The 13,800-nt window shown below is 46.6% G+C and overlaps 1 protein-coding gene across 4 annotated transcripts in view; it reads left to right on the top strand.

Annotated features, from left to right (window-relative positions):
- Positions 1-13,677, top strand: part of LOC121584738 (citron rho-interacting kinase) — a 116,394-nt gene extending 102,717 nt beyond the window's left edge. For all 4 annotated transcript variants that reach the window (XM_041900811.2, XM_041900813.2, XM_041900812.2 and 1 more), the window contains 11 exons: positions 7,010-7,090; positions 8,812-8,947; positions 9,053-9,192; positions 9,314-9,406; positions 9,616-9,724; positions 9,912-10,040; positions 10,235-10,315; positions 10,470-10,548; positions 10,883-11,056; positions 11,427-11,718; positions 11,893-13,677. In XM_041900811.2, the coding sequence (XP_041756745.1) occupies positions 7,010-7,090; positions 8,812-8,947; positions 9,053-9,192; positions 9,314-9,406; positions 9,616-9,724; positions 9,912-10,040; positions 10,235-10,315; positions 10,470-10,548; positions 10,883-11,056; positions 11,427-11,718; positions 11,893-11,916 (1,338 nt within the window). In that variant the 3' untranslated portion in view covers positions 11,917-13,677. The remainder of the gene's footprint in view (positions 1-7,009; positions 7,091-8,811; positions 8,948-9,052; positions 9,193-9,313; positions 9,407-9,615; positions 9,725-9,911; positions 10,041-10,234; positions 10,316-10,469; positions 10,549-10,882; positions 11,057-11,426; positions 11,719-11,892) is intronic.
- Positions 13,678-13,800: the final 123 nt, after the last annotated feature.

Below are 13,800 nucleotides of genomic sequence, written 5' to 3' on the forward strand. Positions count from 1 at the left end.
ACTGTCTCTACCCCCTGTTCACTCTTCCAGAATACACTGTCTCTACCAATGTTCACTCTGCTCAGAATACACCGTCTCTACCCTGTTCATTCTGCCAGAATACACAGGCTCTACCCCATGTTCATTCTGCCAGAATACACCGTCTCTACTCTGTTAATTCTGCCAGAATACACTGCTCTCTACCCCCTGTTAACTCTGCCAGAATACACAGTCTCTACCCCCTGTTCACTCTGCCAGAATACACAGTCTCTACCCCTGTTCACTCTGCCAGAATACACAGTCTCTACCCCCTGTTCACTCTGCCAGAATACACCGTCTCTACCCCTGTTAACTCTGCCAGAATACACAGTCTCTACCCCCTGTTCACTCTGCCAGAATACACAGTCTCTACCCCCTGTTCACTCTGCCAGAATACACTGTCTCTACCCCCTGTTCACTCTGCCAGAATACACCGTCTCTACCCCTGTTCACTCTGACAGAATACACCGTCTCTTCCCCGTTCACTCTGACAAAATACACTGTCTCTACCCCCTGTTCACTCTGCCAGAATACACCGTCTCTACCGCAGTTCACTCTGTCAGAATACACTGTCTCTCTACCCCCTGTTCACTCTTCCAGAATACACAGTCTCTACCCCCTGTTCACTCTGCCAGAATACACAGTCTCTACCCCCTGTTCACTCTGCCAGAATACACTGTCTCTACCCCATGTTCACTCTGCCAGAATACACCGTCTCTACCCCTGTTCACTCTGCCAGAATACACTGTCTCTCTACCCCATGTTCACTCTGCCAGAATACACCGTCTCTCTACCTCCTGTTCACTCTGCCAGAATACACTGTCTCTCTACCCCTTGTTCACTCTGCCAGAATACACTGTCTCTCTACCCCCTGTTCACTCTGCCAGAATACACCGTCTCTACCCCTGTTCACTCTTCCAGAATACACTGTCTCTCTACCCCCATGTTCATTCTGCCAGAATACACCGTCTCTCTATCTCCTGTTCACTCTGCCAGAATACACAGTCTCTCTACCCCTGTTCACTCTGCCAGAATACACTGTCTCTACCCCCTGTTCACTCTTCCAGAATACACTGTCTCTACCCCTGTTCACTCTGCCAGAATACACCGTCTACCCCCTGTTCATTCTGCCAGAATACACAGGCTCTACCCCATGTTCATTCTGCCAGAATACACTGTCTCTACCCCTGTTAATTCTGCCAGAATACACTGTCTCTACCCCCTGTTAACTCTGCCAGAATACACAGTCTCTACCCCCTGTTCACTCTGCCAGAATACAGTCTCTACCCCCTGTTCACTCTGCCAGAATACACAGTCTCTACCCCCTGTTCACTCTGCCAGAATACACAGTCTCTACCCCCTGTTCACTCTGCCAGAATACACAGTCTCTACCCCCTGTTCACTCTGCCAGAATACACAGTCTCTACCCCCTGTTAACTCTGCCAGAATACACAGTCTCTACCCCCTGTTCACTCTGCCAGAATACACAGTCTCTACCCCCTGTTCACTCTGCCAGAATACACAGTATCTCTACCCCTGTTCACTCTGCCAGAATACACCGTCTCTACCCCCTGTTCACTCTGCCAGAATACAACGTCTCTACCCCCTGTTCACTCTGCCAGAATACACAGTCTCTACCCCCTGTTCACTCTGCTCAGAATACACGCGTCTCTACCCTGTTCACTCTCCAGAATACACCGTCTACACCCTGTTCATTCTGCCAGAATACACCGTCTCTACCCCTGTTCACTCTGCCAGAATACACAGTCTCTCTACCCCCTGTTCACTCTGCCAGAATACACCGTCTTTACCCCTGTTCACTCTGCCAGAATACACCGTCTCTACTCCTGTTCACTCTGCCAGAATACACCGTCTCTACCCTGTTCACTCTGCCAGAAAACACTCTCTACTCCCCTGTTCACTCTGCCAAGATACACAGTCTACCCCCTGTTCACTCTGCCAGAATACACTGTCTCTCACCCTTGTTCACTCTGCCAGAATACACCCGTCTCTCTATCCATGTTCACTCTGCCAGAATACACCGTCTCTACCCCTGTTCACTCTTCCAGAATACACTGTCTCTCTACCCCATGTTCACTCTGCCAGAATACACCGTCTCTCTATCTCCTGTTCACTCTGCTCAGAATACACAGTCTCTCTACCCCTTTTCACTCTGCCAGAATACACTGTCTCTACCCCTGTTCACTCTTCCAGAATACACTGTCTATACCCCTGTTCACTCTGCCAGAATACACCGTTACCCCTGTTCATTCTGCCAGAATACACACGTCTCTACCCCATGTTCATTCTGCCAGAATACACTGTCTCTACCCCTGTTAATTCTGCCAGAATACACTGTCTCTACCCCCTGTTAACTCTGCCAGAATACACAGTCTCTACCCCCTGTTCACTCTGCCAGAATACACAGTCTCTACCCCCTGTTCACTCTGCCAGAATACACAGTCTCTACCCCCTGTTCACTCTGCCAGAATACACAGTCTCTACCCCCTGTTCACTCTGCCAGAATACACAGCTCTCTACCCCCTGTTCACTCTGCCAGAATACACAGTCTCTACCCCTGTTTACTCTGCCAGAATACACAGTCTCTACCCCCTGTTCACTCTGCCCAGAATACACAGTCTCTACCCCCTGTTCACTCTGCCAGAATACACAGTATCTCTACCCCTGTTCACTCTGCCAGAATACACCGTCTCTACCCCTGTTCACTCTGCCAGAATACACCGTCTCTACCCCCTGTTCACTCTGCCAGAATACACAGTCTCTACCCCCTGTTCACTCTGCCAGAATACACAGTCTCTACCCCCTGTTCACTCTGCCAGAATACACTGTCTCTACCCCATGTTCACTCTGCCAGAATACACAATCTCTACCCCTGTTCACTCTGCCAGAATACACTGTCTCTCTACCCCATGTTCACTCTGCCAGAATACACTGTCTCTCTACCTCCTGTTCACTCTGCCAGAATACACTGTCTCTCTACCCCTTGTTCACTCTGCCAGAATACACCGTCTCTCTACCCCATGTTCACTCTGCCAGAATACACCGTCTCTACCCCTGTTCACTCTGCCAGAATACACTGTCTCTCTACCCCATGTTCACTCTGCCAGAATACACCGTCTCTCTATCTCCTGTTCACTCTGCCAGAATACACAGTCTCTCTACCCCTGTTCACTCTGCCAGAATACACTGTCTCTACCCCCTGTTCACTCTTCCAGAATACACTGTCTCTACCAATGTTCACTCTGCCAGAATACATCGTCTACCCCCTGTTCATTCTGCCAGAATACACAGGCTCTACCCCATGTTCATTCTGCCAGAATACACCGTCTCTACCCCTGTTAATTCTGCCAGAATACACTGTCTCTACCCCCTGTTAACTCTGCCAGAATACACAGTCTCTACCCCCTGTTCACTCTGCCAGAATACACAGTCTCTACCCCCTGTTCACTCTGCCAGAATACACAGTCTCTACCCCCTGTTCACTCTGCCAGAATACACAGTCTCTACCCCCTGTTAACTCTGCCAGAATACACAGTCTCTACCCCCTGTTCACTCTGCCAGAATACACAGTCTCTACCCCCTGTTCACTCTGCCAGAATACACTGTCTCTACCCCTGTTCACTCTGCCAGAATACACCGTCTCTACCCCTGTTCACTCTGACAGAATACACCGTCTCTTCCCCGTTCACTCTGACAAAATACACTGTCTCTACCCCTGTTCACTCTGCCAGAATACACCGTCTCTACCGCAGTTCACTCTGTCAGAATACACTGTCTCTCTACCCCCTGTTCACTCTTCCAGAATACACAGTCTCTACCCCCTGTTCACTCTGCCAGAATACACAGTCTCTACCCCCTGTTCACTCTGCCAGAATACACTGTCTCTACCCCATGTTCACTCTGCCAGAATACACCGTCTCTACCCCTGTTCACTCTGCCAGAATACACTGTCTCTCTACCCCATGTTCACTCTGCCAGAATACACCGTCTCTCTACCTCCTGTTCACTCTGCCAGAATACACTGTCTCTCTACCCCTTGTTCACTCTGCCAGAATACACCGTCTCTCTACCCCATGTTCACTCTGCCAGAATACACCGTCTCTACCCCTGTTCACTCTTCCAGAATACACTGTCTCTCTACCCCATGTTCACTCTGCCAGAATACACCGTCTCTCTATCTCCTGTTCACTCTGCCAGAATACACAGTCTCTCTACCCCTGTTCACTCTGCCAGAATACACTGTCTCTACCCCCTGTTCACTCTTCCAGAATACACTGTCTCTACCCCTGTTCACTCTGCCAGAATACACCGTCTACCCCCTGTTCATTCTGCCAGAATACACAGGCTCTACCCCATGTTCATTCTGCCAGAATACACTGTCTCTACCCCTGTTAATTCTGCCAGAATACACAGTCTCTACCCCCTGTTCACTCTGCCAGAATACAGTCTCTACCCCTGTTCACTCTGCCAGAATACACAGTCTCTACCCCCTGTTCACTCTGCCAGAATACACAGTCTCTACCCCCTGTTCACTCTGCCAGAATACACAGTCTCTACCCCCTGTTCACTCTGCCAGAATACACAGTCTCTACCCCCTGTTCACTCTGCCAGAATACACCGTCTCTACCCCTGTTCACTCTGCCAGAATACACCGTCTCTACTCCTGTTCACTCTGCCAGAATACACCGTCTCTACCCCTGTTCACTCTGCCAGAAAACACTCTCTCTACCCCCTGTTCACTCTGCCAAATACACCGTCTACCCCCTGTTCACTCTGCCAGAATACACTGTCTCTCTACCCCTTGTTCACTCTGCCAGAATACACCGTCTCTCTATCCCATGTTCACTCTGCCAGAATACACCGTCTCTACCCCTGTTCACTCTTCCAGAATACACTGTCTCTCTACCCCATGTTCACTCTGCCAGAATACACCGTCTCTCTATCTCCTGTTCACTCTGCCAGAATACACAGTCTCTCTACCCCTTTTCACTCTGCCAGAATACACTGTCTCTACCCCTGTTCACTCTTCCAGAATACACTGTCTCTACCCCCTGTTCACTCTGCCAGAATACACCGTCTACCCCCTGTTCATTCTGCCAGAATACACAGGCTCTACCCCATGTTCATTCTGCCAGAATACACTGTCTCTACCCCTGTTAATTCTGCCAGAATACACTGTCTCTACCCCCTGTTAACTCTGCCAGAATACACAGTCTCTACCCCCTGTTCACTCTGCCAGAATACACAGTCTCTACCCCCTGTTCACTCTGCCAGAATACACAGTCTCTACCCCCTGTTCACTCTTTCAGAATACACAGTCTCTACCCCCTGTTCACTCTGCCAGAATACACAGTCTCTACCCCCTGTTCACTCTGCCAGAATACACAGTCTCTACCCCCTGTTCACTCTGCCAGAATACACAGTCTCTACCCCCTGTTAACTCTGCCAGAATACACAGTCTCTACCCCCTGTTCACTCTGCCAGAATACACAGTCTCTACCCCCTGTTCACTCTGCCAGAATACACAGTATCTCTACCCCTGTTCACTCTGCCAGAATACACCGTCTCTACCCCTGTTCACTCTGCCAGAATACACCGTCTCTACCCCCTGTTCACTCTGCCAGAATACAACGTCTCTACCCCCTGTTCACTCTGCCAGAATACACCGTCTACACCCTGTTCATTCTGCCAGAATACACCGTCTCTACCCCTGTTCACTCTGCCAGAATACACAGTCTCTCTACCCCCTGTTCACTCTGCCAGAATACACCGTCTCTACCCCTGTTCACTCTGCCAGAATACACCGTCTCTACTCCTGTTCACTCTGCCAGAATACACCGTCTCTACCCCTGTTCACTCTGCCAGAAAACACTGTCTCTACCCCCTGTTCACTCTGCCAAATACACCTTCTACCCCCTGTTCACTCTGCCAGAATACACTGTCTCTACCCCTGTTCACTCTGCCAGAATACATAGTCGTTCTACCCCTGTTCACTCTGCCAGAATACACCGTCTCTACCCCTTTTCACTCTGCCAGAATACATTGTCTCTACCCCCTGTTCACTCTGCCAGAATACACTGTCTCTACCCCCTGTTGACTCTGCCAGAATACACCGTCTCTACCCCTGTTCACTCTGCCAGAATACACAGTCTCTACTTCTGTTCACTCTGCCAGAATACACCGTCTCTACCCCTGTTCACTCTGCCAGAATACACTGTCTCTACCCCCTGTTCACTCTGCCAGAATACACTGTCTCTCTACCCCTGTTCACTCTGCCAGAATACACTGTCTCTCTACCCCCTGTTCACTCTGCCAGAATACACTCTCTCTACCCCCTGTTCACTCTGCCAGAATACACTCTCTCTACCCCCTGTTCACTCTGCCAGAATACACCGTCTCTCTACCCCCTGTTCATTCTGCCAGAATACACCGTCTCTCTACCCCCTGTTCATTCTGCCAGAATACACCGTCTCTCTACCCCCTGTTCATTCTGCCAGAATACACCGTCTCTCTACCCCCTGTTCATTCTGCCAGAATACACTGTCTCTACTCCCTGTTCATTCTGCCAGAATACCTTGTCTTTCTACCCTGTGTTCACTCTGCCAGAATGTACTGTCTCTCTACCCCCTGTTGACTCTGCCAGAATACACAGTCTCTCTTTAATACAATCAATCCAATCAAATGTATTTATAAAGCCTTTTGTATACCAGCAGATGTCAAAAAGTGCTTATACAGAAACCCAGCCTAAAACCCCAAACAGCAAGCAATGCAGATGTAGAAGCACTGTCTCTCTACCTCCTGTTCACTCTGCCAGAATACCCTGTCTCTCTTTAATGAACTGTCTCTACACCCCCCCATACTACCTGCACATAGACCCTCTCCCTCTCTGTTCCTATACAAACCCTGACAGCTTCCCGACTTTACTGAAGCTAAGCCTCGTGACCCTCTGTTTATCTCCCCCGTCCACCAGAAACTATTGGGGAACTCTCTGCTGAAGCTGGAGGGTGATGACAGGCTTGACATCAACTGTACACTTCCCCTCACAGACCAGGTAATATAATGGCAAGCATAAAGTGGGCAACAGCAAACAAGCCATTGAGTAGTATGGGTAGATTTCTTTCTTCCCTGTGTTGTTCACATACAGTGCATTCATAAAGTATTCAGACCCCTTGACTTTTTCCACATTTTGTTATGTTACAGCCTTATTCTAAAATGGATTTAAAAAAAATAATCCTCATCAATCTACGCATAATACCCCATAATTAGAAACGTTTGCACATTTATAAAACAATATATAAAAAACAGAAATGCCTTATTTACGTGAGTATTCAGACCCTTTGCCATGAGATTCGAAATTGAGATCAGCTGCATCCTGTTTCCATTGATCATCCTTGATATGTTTCTACAACTTGGGGTCCACCTGTGGTAAATTCAATTGATTGGACATGATTTGGAAAGGCACACACCTATCTATATAAGGTCCCACAGTTGACAGTGCATGTCAGAGCAAAAACCAAGCCATGAGGTCAAAGGAATTGTCTGTTGAGCTCTGAGACAGGATTGTGTCGAGGCACAGATATGGGGAAGAGTACCAAAACATGTCTGCAGCATTGAAGGTCCCCAAGAACACAGTGGCCTTCATCATTCTTAAATGGAAGAAGTTTGGAACCACCAAGACTCTTCCTAGAGCTGGCCACCCGGCCAAACTGAGCAATCGGGGGAGAAGGGCCTTGGTCAGGGAGGTGACCAAGCACCCGATGGTCACTCTGACAAAGCTCCTCTGTGGAGATGTGAGAACCTTCCAGAAAGACAACTATCTCTGCAGCACTCCACCAATCAGGCCTTTATGGTAGAGTGGCCAGATGGAAGCCACTCCTCAGTAAAAGGCATATGACATCCCGCTTGGAGTTTTCCAAAAGGCACCTAAAGACTCTCAGACCATTAGAAAAAGGTTCTCTGGTCTGATTAAACCAAGATTGAACTATTTGGCCTAAATGCCAAGTGTCACATCTGGAGGAAACCTGGCACCATACCTACAGCGAAGCATGGTGGTGGCAGTATCATGCTGTGGGGATGTTTTTCAGCGGCAGGGACTTGGAGACTAGTCAGGATCGGAGCAAAGTACATAGAGATCTTTGATGAAAACCTGCTCCAGAGCGCTCAGGACCTCAGACTGGGGCAAAGGTTCACCTTCCAACAGGGACAATGACCCTAAGCACACAGCCAAGACAACGCAGAAGTGGCTTCGGGACAAGTCTCTGAATGTCCTTGAGAGGCCCAGCCAGAGCCCGAACTTGAACCCGATTGAACATCTCTGGAGAGACCTGAAAATAGCTGTGCAGCGACGCGCCACATGACAGAGCTTGAGAGGATCTGCAGAGAAGAATGGGAGAAACTCCCCAAATACAGGTGTGCCAAGCTTGTTGTGTCATACCCGAGAAGACTCGAGGCTGTAATCGCTGCCAAAGGTACTGAGTAAAGGGTCTGAATACTTATGTAAATGTGATGTTTTTTTTTGTTTTTTTTTAATATATAAATTTGCAAAAATATCTAGCAACCTGTTTTTGCTTTGTCATTATGGGGTATTGTGTGTAGATTGATGAGGGGAAAACATTATTTAATCAATTTTAGAATAAGGCTGTAACGTAACAAAATGTGGAAAAAGTCAAGGGGTCTGAATACTTTCCGAATGCACTGTATATGCACTTAATGTAGTCCCACAGTGTACAGTACACAATCAGTGATGTGAGTGTGGTCTCTCCCCTCCTGCAGATAGTGTTAGTGGGCTCTGAGGAGGGTCTGTACGCCCTGAATGTGATCAAGAACTCCCTGACCCACATCCCTGGCCTGGGCTCCGTCTTCCAGATCCACATCATGAAGGAGCATGAAAAGCTGCTGATGATTGTTGGTGAGACAGCCGACTTGACTCCACCAGTGATAACAGCACATATACAATTTATTTGTCAGTCAGACTGAATTGAATGGAGGTGTAATGCCTGTGTTTGGCCTGTAGGGGATGAGAGGGCACTGTGTCTGGTGGAGATTAAAAAGGTTAAGCAGTCTCTTGCCCAGTCCCACCTGCCTGCCCAGTCTGAACTGGCACCATTTATCTTTGAGACAGTCAAGGGATGCCACCTCTTCTCTGCAGGCAGAGTAAGTCCAGTGGTTTTCAATGGTTTGGGGGCATTGTTTCAGTTGGTCATCCCTTGGCAGAATAAATGTTTATCCCTTATCATAGCTATGTGGCTGACGTTGTGGATTTTTCTGTCTACAGATAGATAATGGGCCTTGTATCTGTGCTGCAATGCCTAACAAGATTACAATTCTGCGTTACAATGACAATCTCAACAAGTTCTGCATTCGCAAGGTGAGTATCACAAATTATCAGATGGAAGGATAAACATAATTTTCTGGTTAGAGGACATTTAATTAACCCTCAAGACAGCTCACAGTGACTTGACATGCACCTCATTTATATTGAACTGTACCTGAAGAAAATCTGTTCCTCCTATCAGTGAATCAGTTGTATTCCCTCACTAGTCCCCTAACATCCTCCTTCCTTCACCCCTCTGTCAGGAGATAGAGACTCTGGAGCCCTGCAGCTGCCTCCACCTGACCAGCTACAGCATCATCATTGGCACAAACAAGTTCTATGAGATTGAGATGAAGCAGTATGTTCTGGAGGGTTAGTGGGCTTTTTGGAGTCGTTTTTTGTTGTTGTTGCTGTACAGTTTCTCTCAGTAAACCAACTGGAACATGTGTACCAGAAAATGAAATGTTGCCAATCCAAAAGTGGTACATGTAAATTAGCCACTCTACTATTCACATTTTAAAGGTTGATGCCACTAAATCATTTCCATTTCCTCCTGTAGAGTTCCTGGATAAGAAGGACGTGTCTCTGGCCTCGGCAGTGTTTGCTTCCTCCTGCCACAGCTTCCCCATCTCCATAATGCAGGTCACCAGCACTCTGCAGGAGGAGGAGTACCTGCTCTGCTTCCATGGTGAGATCTGCCTTGACATTTGCAATTGCAATAAATGTATCTTAACATCTGTGATATTGTATTACCTGTTTTACAGTACATATTGGAAGAAATGTTTTGTGTTGCGTTTCCCACACACAACCTATGTACTGTATATTGCCCATGATTGTAAAACATTCCAAGGTACATTCATCTACACTATTGTTCTGTCACAGAGTTTGGAGTGTTTGTGGACGCATATGGACGAAGGAGCCGCACTGAAGAGATCAAATGGAGCCGTCTGCCCCTGGCCTTCGGTGTGTACAGAAAAGCTTTGTCTTCATACAGTACATTTCTAATAAAGTGGTATGCGTTGTGGTGGATTTGATGTAATATTGTCATAACAACGTGCTACAAATGTGAATGCCATGCCTTTTGTAATGTAAACCTTTCCCTCTCTATCTTGCACAGCTTACAGAGAGCCCTACCTGTTTGTGACATATTTTAACTCTTTGGATGTGATCGAGGTTCAGGGACATGCTGCACTTGGGTAAAGGAAAACGACTGAAACACGAACTCACACAATAAGAACTTGCATATGAAAAATGCATCAGTATTCGTCTGAGTATGCCACCACAATCAATAACACAAATTGAGAATAACACATAGTACAATAATAGAGAAATGATTTCCAATAATGTTCCCTGTCTGATGCAAATGGTTCTATTCATTCATTGTGCTAAATGGCAGATGTTATTGATTTATTTGTCCAGTAGGCCATTAAGCATGATGTTATTACTTCCTCTCAACTCACTGAATTGAATGTTGGGTACTGTATTTCCAGACTTAATCCTAACCCTGCCTCTCTATGTACCTGTGTGTAGCCCTCCAGTGCTAGCCCACCTGGACATCCCTAACCCCCGTTACCTGGGTCCAGCCATCTCTTCTGGGGCCATCTACCTGGCCTCCTCCTACCAGAACAAGCTACGGGTCATCTGCTGCAAGGGCAACCTGGTGAGGGAGTCTGGGGAGCTGCAGAGGACCGGCTCCAGCCGCGGGTGAGCTCTCCCTGTCATGTTCTAAACCCCAAACCTTTAGCTAATGGCCCTGAACTACTGTACCATCAACTACTTCTATGGTGAAGGGTAATACTTGCACATACAAGTAAACAAAGTAAACTCTAGAAACTAGATACACTGCGTCACAAGTCTAGTGCTAAATATTGGAAGGGTCTACAGTGCCACCTGCTGTTTTGAGTTTTCATTGCTGATACTTAGCAAAGCTTGGCAGCCAAATATATTTTAGCCATTGTTATTGTTTCAATTAAAGCCTAAATCTGTAGTCATGGTTTTATCGATCTGACTTTTGTCTGAGCTGAAACAACAGCTTATTTGTCTCCATACATTTGTCTTGTGCTGGTCTCTGCAGAAGCCCCAGTAAGAGAGGACCACCCACATACACAGAGCACATCTCCAAGCGTCTGGCCTCGGGCCCTAGCAGCCATGAGGGGCTTCACCGTGAGCCCAGCACACCACACCGCTACCGGGAGGGCCGAACCGAGTTCCGGCGGGACAAGTCCCCGGTGCGCCCCCTGGACAGAGAGAAGTCCCCAGGCCCCAGACTGGACAGCCGCAGAGATAGGTCCCCTGGGAGGTTTGACGACCGCCAACGTCTCCACACCGGCTCTGACCGCCGCACACAGCTCACCCCTGTCAACAAGGTACAGTTACACAGCCACACTAGGAATTATATCTCGATTACGTCGACTGCCCAATTTTCTAAATGATTGATTGATTGATTGTGAAGCTGGTACACTCAATGGTGCAGTACTACATATGAGTAGAGTTGATCTTCTGTGACCGAGTCTCTATGGCTGTCTATCTCTGTATTTTAGGTGTGGGACCAGTCGTCTGTGTGAGTAACACAAGGAGAGGTTTAGGAGAGAGGAGCTGTGTGACCCTCTGTCCACTCTGCACATGGCTACGACCAACCAGAAAACCAAGTCATCCCTATCGCCTGTATATAGTGCAATCTGGATTCATTTGCCAACACACTGTTGCACTGGGGACATTTCCTTTGACAATCTTCTCCTTTCTGATGTGTATTCATTGCTATGGTCCCATGGCAGATAGCTGTTCAACAGAGCAGCGTTTGCAGGGAAACCCTGTGGCTCTAATGGGTCGAGGCTATAATCTACAATCAAAGTTGTAAATATTGTTCCAGTTTTTATAGATAAAAGGGAATAGTAGGCTGGTAAAGCCAAGTCTATATTTTTTAAGGACGTGTTTCTAATGATGTTGCAGGGAGAAATTGTTGCAGGGAGATAAATCTAATCTCATCATCCCAGTTACAATAGTGTACTTTTGCTTTTCTATGGATCAATCATCAATCATGCCAACATTTAATCACCCATGTACTGTACAAATCAAATGGGTTCCAAGAGGGCAATGCTCATGAGCTTTTCACTTTGCACTTGAGATTAAGGGCTCTATTCAATCCGCATCGCAGAAATACAGTTTTACAGCATGATTGAAATGTATATGCAATGTTCACGCTTTAGCGGAGACTGCATTCATGGTAAACGCTGCATGTCAGCGCAATTGGAAATTACCTTTACATTTCTATAGCGGAATCTGTAACGCTTCAGCTTTACAGACTGAATAGATCCCTTACTTTGAGCAGGATTCCAAATTCATTGTTTCTACATGAACAGTCTTCTTTTTGGATCAACTTTGTATGGTCCTCTTGACTAAATGGACTTTGATATCTAATTGCATATGATTGCTTAATAACAGTTGTCTTACCATACTAAATGGACAAAATAATGTTAGGCTACAAGTGTTCCTTGTGTTAAGTATACCTAAAATGGATAATAAGCTTTGTCTTTGATTTGAAACAGCAGGCAGTGGCGCTCGCTGACCATGCTCTCAGCTTGTTCTGGAGTCTGCTGCCTGCAGCTGCTTATTATGGTACAGATGTCCTGTTCTTACTTCGGTGCAGTGAACTATCTATGAAATCCAGTAATCGTCAGGGTTCGTCACTATTATCGCTTCTTTTTCAATTGATCAAAAAATATTAAATTTGTCACATCAAAGAGCATGAGTAATTTAGAGCAGCAGTTGTTGCTTTTTTACCTTGATTTTTGGGCTGTGTTTTTCTGTCATGTATTCACATGAATTTGTATTCAATAAGTAAACATCGTTGCAAGACAACTAAAGGTTTTTCTTGATTTTTGTACATACATTAAAGATGATTGAGCAACCCCTCCAATGTGTCTAGATGTGTCCTTTTTTTGTACCATACATCTTGCATATCATTTTAGTTTTGCATGAGAATCTATTCCGGCTAGCAAATAACAGATGGAAATAGCCACTTTATTTTCCTTTCATTCTACATCAATGTAATGCTCTTTAAAGTAAATTCAACAAAACAAAATATTCATACTAAACAAAGGAGCACTTGTTACAAGAAACTGCTATGTCCTGTTACAGGAAACAGCTCAAAGTCTCCTTGGACCAAGGAGACATGAGAAGGTTGAAAGTGCTTTTTAAACATAAAGGTTAAAGGAGAAATACAAATCAAAAGCACATTAGTTATCCCTTTGTTACACAGGAGGTTGGTGGCACCTTAATTGGGGAGGACGGGCTCATGGTAATGGCTGGAGCGGAATAGTATCAAATACATGGTTTCCATGCGTTTGATGCCATTCCATTTGAGCTGTTCCGTCCATTATTATGAGCCGTCCTCCCCTCAGCAGCCTCCACTGCTTTAATAGAGACCTGTATTAGAACTGCGTGGCACC

This window comes from Coregonus clupeaformis, chromosome 16, assembly GCF_020615455.1.
Source record: "Coregonus clupeaformis isolate EN_2021a chromosome 16, ASM2061545v1, whole genome shotgun sequence".
Lineage (NCBI taxonomy): Eukaryota > Metazoa > Chordata > Actinopteri > Salmoniformes > Salmonidae > Coregonus > Coregonus clupeaformis.